This window comes from Peromyscus maniculatus, chromosome 2 (genome assembly GCF_049852395.1).
Source record: "Peromyscus maniculatus bairdii isolate BWxNUB_F1_BW_parent chromosome 2, HU_Pman_BW_mat_3.1, whole genome shotgun sequence".
NCBI classification, from domain to species: Eukaryota; Metazoa; Chordata; class Mammalia; order Rodentia; family Cricetidae; genus Peromyscus; species Peromyscus maniculatus.
In genome coordinates this window covers 23,081,070-23,095,714 of record NC_134853.1, presented here as the reverse complement: position 1 = coordinate 23,095,714, position 14,645 = coordinate 23,081,070, and the positions used below count along the sequence as shown (strand labels likewise).

General features: G+C 37.6%; 1 protein-coding gene across 2 annotated transcripts in view; it reads right to left on the bottom strand.

The window, feature by feature from the left end:
* The window catches only part of Cnbd1 (cyclic nucleotide binding domain containing 1), a 364,314-nt gene that overhangs the window by 325,410 nt on the left and 24,259 nt on the right, over positions 1-14,645 (bottom strand). For both annotated transcript variants that reach the window (XM_016001789.3, XM_042270807.2), the window contains exon 2: positions 2,988-3,060. In XM_016001789.3, coding sequence (XP_015857275.2) covers positions 2,988-3,060 — 73 coding nt within the window. The remainder of the gene's footprint in view (positions 1-2,987; positions 3,061-14,645) is intronic.

The window sequence follows — 14,645 nt, the reverse complement described above, 5'->3', positions numbered from 1 at the left end:
AAAGGTCATTCAATCAGTGATCTTTCCAGATGTTGCGTTACAACACAACTCTAGTCAGTGTTCTCTACACTTATTTTAGAACTATTTTAGAAACATAAATCTCTTGCTATAGACTCACTTGATCATCTACCTCACTTATTGACACAACTTGGTAACCAATAAGAAGTTATGTTCAAATGGTGTTTTATCAAGGTAGAGGTACATACAACCACAACCAACTAATCATAAAGGTTAATTCTTTACTTCTCATTTGCAAGACATTGCTAAAAAAAATTTAAAAGATGTTTCTAAAATACTAACTGAAATATGACTTTAAGAGGTACTTTAAAGAAGAGAGAGAAAAATATGTAAACTCAAGGCATTTTGTCAACACAAACATGAGTGAAGAATGGTTGGAGTGTAGGTGGACAGTGGTTATGTCTTCATAATTCCAAAGTACAGCTGAAGGAAAGGCATTGCAGCTGTGGTGATTTGAATAGGAATGACCATCATAGGCTCATATGTGTGAATATTTGGTCCCCAGTTGATGAACTATTTGGGAGCAATTAATATGGCCTTGTATGTCCTTGTTGCAGGATGTATCTCTCTCTCTCTCTCTCTCTCTCTCTCTCTCTCTCTCTCTCTCTCTCTCTCTCTCTCTCTCTCTCTCTTCTCTCCTCTCTCTCTCTCTCTCTCTCTCTCTCTCTCTCTCTCTCTCTCTCTCTCTCTCTCTCTCTCTCTCTCTCTCTCTCTGCCTTCTGCTTGCCTATCATGAAGTAAAGCTCAGATATTCAGAGCCTGTCTGCACCCCACTATAATGAACATGGACCAACCCTCTAAAATGGTAACCAAGCCAATTAGATGCTTTATTTTAGCAGAGTTGCCTTGGTCATGATGTCTCTTCACCATAATAGAATAGTAACTGAGACAGAAATAGGTACCATGGGCTGACATATTACTATGATAGACCTGACCAGGCTGTTAATTGGAGGAGTATAGATTTTGAGACTTTGGACAAGAAAAGTAGTTGAGCACTTTAAGAGGGACTTACTGGTTCATACTTGTAGGAACATGGAAGACAATAGTATAGAGGGAGATTAGGACTTTGGAAGCCTGGCTCCAAGGCTTCAGAGGGAAAGAATATTAGTCAGGGACCTACAGAATATTCTTGTGATGTTTTGGCAAAGAATGAGGCCACTCTTTTCACTTGTCCTAGAACTGCTTTAGGCTAAATTGAAGAGATTTGGATTAATGTGATTGGTGGAGATTTTAAGACAGCCTAGTAGTGACAGTATTATGTATTGATCATTTTTATGAAGATCTACAATGAGAAAGAGCAAGCAGGGCACAAAAAACTACAAACTGTGCAGTTTAAAGAGTAAAAGAGCACCAGGAGCCAAATCTTGTGCTCAAGGAGATAAAATGTTTAAAGAAAGATATTGTTCAAAATGGAATAGAGTGATGCCCTAAGGGCAAAACCCCAACCAGCTAAGCTTCCAATTTGTGAAAAGGAATTAAAGGAAAGCTTAAGCAGCAAAGGAAACCTTACACAAATGTAATTCAGGGAGGGTGCCAGGTTCCAGTGGTAACAGCAGAATAACTGGGCAGCTTGGCCAGCTGATTCTGGATTTGGAGTCAAGAAAGATACATGAAAGAGCTTGTAGACTCTTACTCTATAGTTAGGAAAAGTCGATTAGGTCAGGCTTGCACATGAAAAAGAGCAAGCAGGTAGGCCCAGGGAGGTCATTGCATGAAACTGTGAAGGTGAAACCTAGGTTTCACTGGAGACCTGAAGATGCTGGAGATGCCAGAGCCATGGGGTACTTGGCAAGGACAGCTTCTAACAGGCTGTGGAACCAGCCCAAGAGAGAGAACTGTGCTGTAGTCAGCAAATCTGGAAGGAAAGAGCCATCTATAATAAACCTTTTTAACATCAGATATGGAGCTGCAAAATTTGTCCTGCTGGGGGGTCCTGCTTTGCTCCAGTATTTCCTCAGTTTTGGAATGATAAAGTTTATTCAGTGCCATTGTATGTTGGAAATATGTGATCTGCTTTTTGCTTTTTTTTTTTTAACATGGGGTTACAGTAAGAGATTGCCTTGAGTCTCAGAAGAGACTTTGAGAGAGTGTTGAGACTGTGAATGACTATGGGGACTTTTGAAGTTGGACTGAAAGCATTTTGTGTTATAACATGGCTGCGAGCCTATAGGGGCCACTGAGTGGAAATGTAGTTTGAATGAGAATATTCCCCATATGCTCATATGTTTGACTGCTTGGTCCCAGTTAGTGGAACTCTTTGGGAAAGATTAGGAGATAGACATTTTTGGAGTAGGTGTGGCATATCTTGAAGGAAGTATGGCACTGGAGGTGGGCTTTAAGGTTTCAAAAACCCATGCAGCGTCTCTTTATGGAGACGTACTGCCTGCAGATCAGGATGTAAAACTCGCAACTACTGCATCAGGGCCATGCCTATCTGCTTCCCTCATAATGATAAAGGACTAACCCTCTAAAACTGTAACCAAGCTCCCAACTAAATGCTTTCTTTTATAAGCATTATCTTGGTCAAGGTGTCTCTTCAGAGCAATAGGACAGTAATTTAAAAAGCAACAAAATACATTTTAAAGTTCTGTGTTCAATTCTCATGCCTCTTAGAAATTCTAAACTCTGGAAAGGACTAGTTCCTATTTCCCTTTCTCCAGACCTTTCAACCATTTAAGTCTTTCTCCTTATGACTGTTTTTTGAGTAATAAAAATTGCCCAGTTTGGAATGCTTTATGTTTATTCCATATTAAATCAGTTTCCTTAAAATATGTCCTATATATACATACATATATATACATACATATATATACTACCTTTTCAATATATAGAAATAAACCCAGAGTTTCAAATGTATTTATCCATGTGGTAAATCAAGTACTTGTGTGTCTCATTACTATAATTTATCCATAAACAAGCAGTGGTATTGCTTTCTCTATGACAGAAAAGGAAACTCATGAGTAACTTGCCTGCTCTGTCGTTCTCTAATGTGGCATAAGGCATTCAACTGACCATAATTAATGTTCCTGCTTAGCTTCAGGCCTGCAAAAAGAAATCAATTAAAGTGTGAGTAATTTTCTGTTATCTTATTAGCAAGTGTGTAAATAGGATTTAATTGCGAACATTCATCATACTAAAAAAATTTCAATGATCATGAAGTGAGATATTGTATGCACAGTCTCTAATAAACAAATAAAATTCAGTACAATGATTAAGTATAGAATTTACTTTTAAAATGTGTTTTGATTATATCTACTCCTGACATCTCCCTTTTTTTCCTCCTGGTCTCCTCCATCTATCATTCCCCCATGAACTTCACATACACTTATATTTTCTTTATAATCTATGGAATCTAATTAATGCTGCACATTTAAACATGGATATGAGACCATCCACTGGAGATGAACAACCTATGAGGGGCCTCACCCATGAAAAAAATAGACTTTTTCTTCCCCAGAAGCTATCAGTTGTTTGTAGGTCTCAAGCTAGGGATAGCCTCTCCCCATTCCATGTTGTCTGGCTTGATTTTGTACTAGTCTTACATAGACAGCCATAGCTGCTTTGAGTTCATGAGTGCAGTTGTCCAGTCCTGTGCATCAGACACTATTTGCTAGCAGTGCTCCTTGTGTTCTGGCCCTGCCAATCTTACTAGTGATAAACCTGGGCAGATAGAGGAAGTAATAAGGCAGGGTGGAGAGAGGAGCTTGCTCTCTTTCAGCAGATTTTGTAGGGGGTAAGGACTAGTAGCTTGCTGCTCTGTCTCTCTGATCTTTCAGCTTTTACCCCAATATCTGGCTCTGGGTTTTTTTTATTAATAAGACCATATAGCAATTCTTGTTATATCTGGAGATCCAACATTTGTGGCATGAATTTACTAAAAAGCTGCTTGTGGCCTTGCAGGCCCCCGGCTCAGACTCAAGCTGCAACATGGTCAGAGTCTCCACCCCACATGGCCTGGAGTCTCTTTGACTTCTCTCCTAGTGGGTTGTGGGCTCTCTCTTGATCCACATCTCAGACTGCTACCAGACTATGTAGCTGCCTTGAAACTCATTCAGGCTTCTACTGCTCCAGGCAAAAGCAGTCAGCCTCACATCTGCAGCATCATTGTCAGCAAATTTGATGAATCAATTAAAATTTCTTAAAGGGAGGAATTAATTAAAAGAGAATTTTTTCCCACCTTAAAAAATGGGAAATATTTTTATAATGGAGAGAATTTGGTCTCTATTTGATAACCCATTAGGTGGTCTGAAAATGGAACAATTACATGAGAAGTTAATTAATGTTGATGGGATTTGTGTAACATCAATTATAAGTATTATTTGTTTGATCACTTTTGTTTTATCATCAAAAAGGTTGGTTAATATGAGTGCTGAGATAAAAGTTTTAGAAAAATGTGTTAAAACAGACCGTGGAGAAATTCAGACCAGACAGAGGAATTTAAAGGTGAACCTATCTCAACATTGCATTATATGGTTATAGAGAAAGAGCTTAACACTTTCAAACAGCCAACCTTAATCTATCCAGTAACCTTACTGGAACTGCCAAATGTTCAAGACTGTGTATAAGCTGATTGGACTCCTGTGCAAATGTTAGATTTGAGGAGATTCAAAGAAGCTATAGTGTCATATGATATGTATTCTCCATATGTGAAGCAAATGTTAAACTCATGGTCAACTTGTAATAGAATTATTGTTAGTAAATTGGTTGCAGAATGTGAGTTTTGCAACTCTGTGGGTTTGGTGTTCTGACTACTGAGGGAGTCAGGAAACACCTTGAGCTGTGTAGCACAGCTGTGATGACTGAAACTGCAAAGAGACAGTTCAGCCCTGGAGGACAAGGTATCCAGGACACCTCAAGCTGCTCAGAACAACAGCTCTGCCCCGAAGGTGTCCCGGACACCTAGAGCTGTTTAGCACAACTCTGACAGCTGGAACTGCAAAGAAACAGCCCAACTCTGGAAGGGAAATTTTTCTGACTTCTCAGCAGAGTCAGGCCTGGAACTGCTTCAGCAGGGAAAGGTATCTTGACTCTTCAGGAAAGCCGGGCTAAACCTGGTGTGATGGCGAATGGTCTCCCTGCAGGATATAGCAATCCTGCTCTTCTCCTGGAGAGCTACAATCTCCAGCTGAGTGTTACCAGCTCTCTCTTGTTCAGTCCACCATGGGACATCTTAGCAAGGTTCTTCTGTTCAGCTCCCCCTTGCTCAGTCCACTATGGGAGGTCTTAGCAAGGTTCTTCTGTTCAGCTCTCCCCTTGTTCAATCCACTATGGGATGTCCCAGCAAGGTTCTTCTGTGCACCAGTGAATGAAGGTCTTCACCCAAAACTCTTCTGGGAAAGAGATTTATTTGGGAAGGAGGATTCCAGGAGAGTAGCTGCCTCTACCAGGGTGGAGAGAACAGGTTACAACTGACCAGGCAGGGTGGTTTATATAGGATGTCCGGGGGCAGAGTCAACTGTGATTCGTTAGTTTTTTTCCTGCTCAGAGATTGGCCAGTTTTGTGGGCAAGGGACGGAGATGGCCCTGAAATCAGGGCCAAGCTGTGTTTCTTTCACTGGCCTTTCTTGGCTTTTTGACACTACCTCTAAGGCCAGGGCACATTTCTTTCATTGACTCTGCTTCTAGGGGCCAAGAGTGTTCTTTTGGTACTAGTTTCAGAATCAGGGCATATTTCATTGGTTCTGGGTTTGGGGATAAAGTGTTCACTTCTCTGTCTCAGATCCCAAACACAGGTTGTGTTTCTTTCCCTGGTCCTGGGCCCTAGGGCCAGAATTCTACTGTCCTGCTCTGTGATTGGTTGGTTTCACAAGTCAGTTGGACTAGGGCAGAGATGGCTCTGATCTGGGCTAAACTGTGTTTCTTTCACTGGCCTTACTTAACTTTTAGATACTACCTCTAAGGCCAGGGCACATTTCATTCACTGACTCTGATTCTAGGGGCCAAGAGTGTTTTTGTTTTTGTTTGTTTGTTTGTTTGTTTGTTTGTTTGTTGGTACTGGTTTCAGAGTCAGGGCATGTTTCCTTGGTTCATTTCTCTAGCTCAGGTCCGAAACACAGGCTGTGTTTCCTTCCCTGGTCCTGGACCCTAGGGCCCAGGATTCTACTGTCCTGCTCTGTGATTGGTTGTTTTCACAAGTCTGTTAGACAGGAGCAGAGATGGCACTAATCTCAGCTAAACCGTGTTTCTCTCACTGGCCTTATCTGAGCCATCCTTCCCTAATTTTCGGCTTCAGGCTTACCACGGTGGGTCTCTCTAGCCAGCCCCTTTTCCTTACAATTATACCTGAAGACTGGAAAGATTTGGGTAAAGCTGTTTTAGAGGCTAGTCCCTATTTACAATGGAGGACCTGATTGAAAGATGAGGCTAAGACAATTCAACAATGAATAGGACTAGAGGTATGGAAATTTCCCAAGATCAACTTCTTGGAGAAAGCTTTTGCTGATACACAAAGACAATCTTTATATGATGACCACACCCTAACTTTATGCCAAAAGGCAGCCTTGAATGCTTGGGACAGAATTGAGGAAGTGGGAAAGAAAATTGAGTTATTTACAAAAGATATACAGAGCCCAAAAGAAATCTTTATGGATTTCTTACAAAGGCTATTTTCAGCAGTAAAGAAAATGATAACAAATTTAGAAACTAGACAGATAATAATTGAATCTCTGGCTTTTGAAAATGCTAATGCACAATGCAAAAGAATAATTAGGCCATTAAAGGCAAGATCAGCACCCTTGGAGGAATGGATCCAAGATAGTCAATATTGAATCTCATGACCATGATGATACTTGGATAGGAGAGGTGATTTCCAGAGGTTTGAAGAAAAATGGTAATGTCAGGTGTTTCAATTATGGTAAACAAGGTCACCTAAAAAGGGACTGTAAACAGGGTGTACCTATAAACAAGGTTTATTCAAGGAATAATCCCAACAGAATACCCCGCCCTTCTGGAATATGCAGAAGGTGTGGTAAAGGCAAACATTGAACTAATGAATATAGATCAACAAGGGACAGACAAGGTAATCATTTGCCTTTGCCATTGGGAAACTCCCTGAGGGGCCTCTCACAGGCCCCCATGACAAACTCAGTTCAGTCCTTTCCTGCCATCATAAAAGAAACCCTTTCCAGAGCAGTTAAATAACCAAATCCCTATTGTAAAAAAGCCATACTGCTCAGAGTGATAGAACAGTTATAGTAGAGAGAACAAAAAATTCAGAAGAAACCATAAAGTGAATTTTTGAAGCTTCTATAAATGAAGGTCTTGTAGACACAGGTATGGCCATAATAATAATTTCACCAGAATCTTGGTATTCAAATTGGCCTCTTCAGGAGGTAAATGTTCAGCTCTTAGGAACTGAAATGTTATCTCAAGTGAAATGAGGTGCAAGAAGAGTCAAATGTATAGGGCCAGAAGGACTGAGAGGAAAATTAAAGCCATATGTGGCTATCATAGCTATGAATCTATGGAAATGTGATTTATTACAACAAGGAAATACCCAAATTAACAATCCTTCAACCTCAGAAACAAACCATAAAGTAACATGTTTCTGAGAACAATATTAGAAGATATTATAAAGAACAGTCACGACCATCCATATTATACAAGAACAGGGAACAATAGCTGCTGATCTTTCAAAGACACCAACAGTCCTACCTTTAAAAAAGTTAACAGACAAGCCTGTATGCATTCAGCAATGGTCTTTAACAAATGGAAAAATACAAGCCTTAGAACAGCTGTTACAAGAGCAGTTAAATGCTCAGCATATTGAAGAATCAACGAGCCCTTCGAATTCTCCTTTATTTGTTATTAAAAAGAAATCTAGTAAATGGAGAATGGTAACAGATCTAAGAGCAATTAACAAAGTAATTCAGCCAATGGACTCTCTAAAATCTGAAATTCCTTTCCCTACTCTGTTACCTAAAGGATGGCCTCTTGTAGTTATTGATTTAAAAGACTGTTTCTTCTCAATATCATTATAAGAAAAAGAACGAGAAAAATTTGCCTTCACGGTACCTACTGATGATAATTACCAGCCAGTCAAGAGATAACAATGGAGGGTTCTTCCACAGGAAATGTTAAATAGCCCAGTCTTGTGCCAGTATTTGGTATAACAACCATTGGAAGTAATATGCAAACAATTTCCTAAATCTATAATTTACTATTACATGAATGACATTTTTACTAGTTGATTCAAATGTAAATACTTTAGAAAAATGTTAAGGAAGAAAAATTTGCTTTGTTGGGATTTAGAAACTGCTTCTGAAAAGATACAGAAAAGAGATTCTATTAATTATTTAGGATATAAAATATGTCTACAAAAAATTAGATGCCAAAAGGTGCAAATTAGGAGAAATCGATTACAGATACTTAATGACTTTCAAAGAATATTCAGAGACTTTTCCAGTCTATGGATCACTATTGGGGTAAAAAATGATGAAGAGAGTAATTTGTTCAAAACATTAGAGAGTGACAAGGACTTAAATTGTCCAAGAGAATTATCAGCTGAAGCTGAGAGAATTGGCTTTGGTGGAAAAGAAAATACAGGATGCATATGTGGATTATGTGGATCCAAAGCTTGATTAATTGTATTTTGGTTATTTTACCTTCTAAGCATTCTCCTACAGGAATTTTAATGCAAAGGGAAGATATTATATTGGAAGGAATATTTCTACCAAATAAACAGAGTAAAAAAGTAAAAACTTATATGGAAAAGATCTCTGAGTTGATTTGAAAAGGAAAAATGAGACTTCATCAATTAGCAGGAATAGACCGGCCAAGCAGAAATTGTAGTACTTTTAACTAATGATAAAATTGACAAATTATGGGCAGAAAGTGAACCTTGGTAAAAAGCTTGCAATAATTTTTTGGGAGAGATTAACAACGAATATCCCAAAAGTGATAGACTTAAACTCATAAAGAGACCTAACTGGATCCTGACTCTCATTGTATAGGAAACACCAATATCTGGAGCCTCTACATTTTATACAGACACACACACACACACACACACACACACACACACCAAATACAAAGAAAGGCAGGCTACAAATCAGAAAATTTAAGTAAAGTAGTTGAAAGTCCTTGTAATTCTGTCCAAAAATTGGAATTTTATGTCATTCTAATGAATTTTTATATTTTATATGCCATTAATGGATTTTGCAGATCCTTATCAACATAGTTACTAACTCTCAGTATGCTGAAAGAGTGGTCTTACATATTGGAACTGCAGAATTTATCCCTGATGAGTCAGAATTAACTTCACTAATTATTTAGTTACAAGAAATAATCAGGAATAGGAATCATCCCTTATGTATAACTCACATCCAATCCCATATGAGTCTGCCAGGCCCTCCAACACAAGGTAATGATGAGATTGATAAATTATTGATAGGAAATGTGCTGGAGGCATCATAATTTCATAAAAAAAAATGTCAATAGTAAGAGTTTTTTAAAAAAAAGGATTTTCTATAACCTGGCAACAAGCCATGGGAATTATAAGGAAATGTCCTACTTGTTCTTTTTACAATCAAACTCTACTACCAACAGGATGTAAACCAAAGGTTACACAGAGGAATGAAATCTGGCAGATGGATGTGTTTCATTTTGTAGAATTTGGAAAATTGAATTATGTACACCACACTACTGATACCTAATTAGGATTTCAATGGGCAACTGCTCTAAATTCCAAAAGAACTGATTATGTAATCACACATTTGCTACAAGTTATGGTCATCATGGGTATACCTGCACAAATTAAAACTGACAATGCTCCTGCATATGTCTCTGGTAAAATGAAACAGTTTTTTGCTTATTACAAATAAAGCATATTATAGTACATCCTACAGGCCAAGTAGTCATAGAAAGATCAAACAAAACTCTAAAGGATATGCTAAATAAACAGAAAGAGGTAACAAACAAAACCCAGAAATAGATTACATAATACTTTATTTGAATTTTCTCAGTACTGATGAGAAAGGAACAATGGCTGTGGAGAGACATTGAATAATAGAAAAAAACTACAGATTTAAATCAGCCTATATACCTTAGAAATGTGCTGACCTCAAAACAGAAACCAGTATATGTGTTACATTGGGGACAAGGTTTTGCTTTTGTTTCTACGGGAGAAGAAAAGCTATAAATAACACCAAAATTGATAAAGATTCGATTTGAACAAGAAATACCTCTTAATTAGAAGAGGTGATAGTTCATTAACCAATATGACCATTCAATTTAAACTAACTTATACCACTAACAAATGCTTTTTATTTGATCAGCTATAACTTGCCAAAAAAGAATCTCCCAAAAGTTAGGGTTGGGGAAAGGTTTTGGTTTTGTCTTTCAGGAGAATGAAGGCTAAGGAATATGAAGAAAATTGGACAAATGAGACATCTGAAGAAAAAGGACAAATCATCAAGAAAATATTTCCCAAGATAAAGAGTAAGTTGGCCTATTGGTATATTACATATCTAACAGGATAAAAAAATCATAAGTCTTCCTAAATATTTGTTTCTGCTCTTCTCTACAGACACTTTAACAAAGGTGGTCTTTATATAGTTCCAGTTCAATTAAAAATTAAAGCTGGCTTTGGAGTTGGAGCATGACCGTCTCCTTCTCTAAACCCAAGCATGCTTGTTAAAAGTAAATGCAAAATCTCTGTATCATGTCAGAAGAGCCAGATGATATGATGCAGAAGAAAAAACAACATTAAAGGACTATTATATTGCCACTAATCTCATAATTCTTTGGTTTTATTTTGACTCTTAAAACTTTTCTTAAGGTATAAATTTTATATCAAAATTTATAAGATATATATTATATCTACCTATATATATATGTATATATATATGTAAAATTAAACTTTTGTCATGATGTTAATGGTCATATAGATTACTAATTCTAGAAAAAAAGGCTTCATCTAGCTTCCTGTACATGATTTTGGGTTTGAATCTCTATCAGTTTTCTGCAGGGAACCATGACCATGCCTAATAATGACTTTGAAGTCACCAAAAAGATGATTGGGCCCCACAGTGACGATTCCATCAGGATGATGATGATAATACCACTAAGCTGACAAACATCACACAAAGATCAGCTTTGGACTACAAACTCCTCAGGACAATTTTGAGATGGCTAGCTGAAATGATCCAGCCTCTCTGACTACTCAAGAAAGGGCTTGAGACAAGCCCTGCATTTTCCCATTATGCAGAGACGAGACAACAAATGATACAGCTACCTCTCCAAGGACTTGACAATTAACCCAAAATTTGTCTTTTCAAGATCCCCTAAAGATGCTGTCACCCCCAGACAGCAGGAAGCAATTTTAAGAATATGATGCCCACATTCCCAAGAGGTGGGGTGGGTAGTTTTTGGTCATTCAATGGGTTATGGATAATTGTCACTGAATAGGATGGTTGGTTTCAAGTTGTTAATTGTTAATGGTCAGGAAAAAAGCTAAACAAAGGAAATTAGATTTGGGGTTATTGTTTGAAAAAAAAACTAGAAAAAAAGAGAATATAGATACGATAAGATAAAAGGTAGATTATTGAATCTACAAAAAAAGAAATAGAAATGATAGGATAAAGGGTAGACTATTGAATCTATGCTGAAAAGAAAAAATTAAGTTAGATTACTGAATCTACTTTTAGAAAGCATCTACTAGTTTTAAATATTTTACATTGGATTTGATTTTTGTATATTGTATACAAATTATATATAATGATACAAATTTGAGATTGATTTTGTTAGAAAATACTGTACATGTATTTCTAATCTTGTTCAAGGTATTATACCTGTATAGTTCATTTACCAATGTAATGCAATTTTTAAGTCCTTGAAAGTTATTACCAACTACTTTGAATAATAAAGAAATGCAGGTTAGTAGTTAGTCATTACAATTGAACTTATAGCCATTAGGTATGTTATCAAAATCAGAAATATATCTTAGATAGACAGGTCATCTTCAAACACTTCAGAGATCTATAGAATATGGCATAAATGTTTTGATAACATAGATCGTTTTCTTTTTTTATGACTATGAGGCATGTCTGCTCCTGGCAGCACCAATTTACTTCAGAGAAGATGATGGACATTGAAGAAACTCCATATGGAGTTTACTTTCTTTGTGGCAAAAGTTAGCCACTGGGCAAGAAAATTCCCTTGCATCGACTGCTGACAGTATGCAGTCCAAATGGACAAGCAGGACACAGAAGAAAGGACTACTAATCTTTGCCAAGACAAGGTAGGAGGGCCCTTTAGAAAATCCTGCTTCAAAGATGAGTCTGTCAGATATGCTAGGCCTTTAGGCCAAATATGAATGCCCCAATGTTGCAAAGAAATCTTGAGTGACTGTCCAGGAAGCCAGCTGTTTCTGTCATTTCTCATATTTTTTGGAAGTCGCTTGCTTGTATTTCCTGCTTACTTAGGTAATACTATTTCCTTCTTGGGTCTCTGATGGAGTTGAAGATTAAATAGTTATAGTTCTCCTTGTTAAGAAATTCAGAAAAGAAACTCACTAAATAGGTGTAAAGTGTATAAGTTTGAAAGACATCAAAAGATAGTTTCAGTTGGTAATACAAGTTAGGATAGAAAGTGAATTAGGTACATTTTTGATTCACTGAGTATTTTCTCTGAATTTGTCAAATGCAAATGGACTAACATTATTGATGTATTTATTGCCTGTACATATTGTATATAGTTATTATACTTACTGTATATAGTGTTTCTTATATTAGTTATAACTTTTTTAAATTTTTGCCAAAAAGGGAAAATGTAGTGATATTTTATTTGTGCTCTAACAAATAAAGCTTGCCTGAAAATCAGGAGGGGTTAACCACTAGTTAACCATAGAGGTCTGGAGGTCTGTACAGACAGAAAGTAAGTGACAGAGCTGGGTGGAGAGAGGAGCTCACTCTCTTTCAGTGGAGGATTTCATAGGGGTAAGAACAAGTGGCTTGCATTTGGGAGCCCGTTCTCGGGTTCCTCGTGGCTTTACCCAGCAGGTCCAAATAGAGGATGATCAGGACCACGGTCCTGAGTGCAGGGGTCTGAGATGGTCTGCACTTGACTGTGTTGGGGAGGAGGTCTTTTGCTCCACCCCTTGGTGTCTCTATAAAAACCCTTGGGCAGAGACAGTCAGGTCCCGTTGGAATAGGTTCCAGGACCTCTTGAGGCTATCCTTTATTTTCTATCTGTTCATCTCCGCAAGATTCTCTGCTATAAATCCTTCTATCTAATATTTCCTGCTGCTCGCACTCAAGAAAACTCTGGGGAACTGTGGGGGTGGTGGGTAAACGCCCCATACTTGCTGTTCTGCCTCTCTGATCTTTCAGCTTTTACCCTAATATCTGGCCCTGGGTTTCTTATTAGTAAGACCATATAGTAATTCATGTTACAATGTAATGCTAATTAAATTCTTTTTTTTTTTTTTTTTTTTTTTTTTTGGTTTTTCGAGACAGGGTTTCTCCGTGTAGCTTTGCGCCTTTCCTGGAACTCACTTGGTAGCCCAGGCTGGCCTCGAACTCACAAAGATCCGCCTGCCTCTGCCTCCCAAGTGCTGGGATTAAAGGCGTGCGCCACCACCGCCCGGCCTAAATTCTTTAAAAACTTAATAAGTATATGGAAGCTTACAATTAGTAGATTTATACATTGCTTTTTCAAACAATTTAATTTTATTAATCTAGAATCTAGTCTGGTAATTTTTTTATTAGAAATGTGAAATGATACACAGTACTAAATGCCACCTTATACATATTATTTCATTCCTTATTGTTATTGAGAAAATAATTGATTTAATGCATTTTCAGACTTTTTAAGAGCCATTCAATAACCACATTCTAATCATGAAGGATTGGAACTTGGGATGTACAAATTTATCCATTCTAATTCAGAGTTCCAGAGTCATAAAATTGCGTGTTGTATGGACCCTGGATGATTTCAAAATTAAACAGCCTAACAGACACTGTTGTCTGAGTATCAAACTAAAATAAGGGCAATTTAAGCAGAAAAATCATTGGATCGTAACATCATAGCTTTTAATAAACCTGGAACTACTATTCACATGATGGAGGCATTTCCCCTCCCACATTTCTCAGGTAAATCTTAGCCAATGAAAGTGTTGGTAAACTGAGAAGCACCCATATCAGATGCCTTCCCAAGCCTGCCTTCAGTGACTCAGTGCCAGCATCCAAAAGAGAAACATTTCTACCAGTCCCATACCCTTTATGATGCCCTTATAAAGCCTGCACCTTCGCAGCCTGCTCTTTCTTTTCCATCATTGTTCAGAGTTAGCCTTTCATGCTCTCTCCCCCATCCACCCACCGCCCATGGCATTCCTTGGCCCTCCCATCACTACAAAACCTAACAAAAAGACTATATGATTTAGTTTTAGTGTCATATAGAATTATTTATTTTAAATGAACTAAGTTATAACATATATATATTTGACATGCCATTATTTCTGGTGTGAACTATATAAAATGTTAATAATAATAGACTTTTAAGCACATGGATTAGAAAGAGACTTGTGTGAAATGCATATTAATTCATATTCCTCATATAGTTGATTAGTAGACTCAGTAATAACTCCAATGAGTGGTATGGAAAGGAGGGGGGAACATCCTAGAGATTTG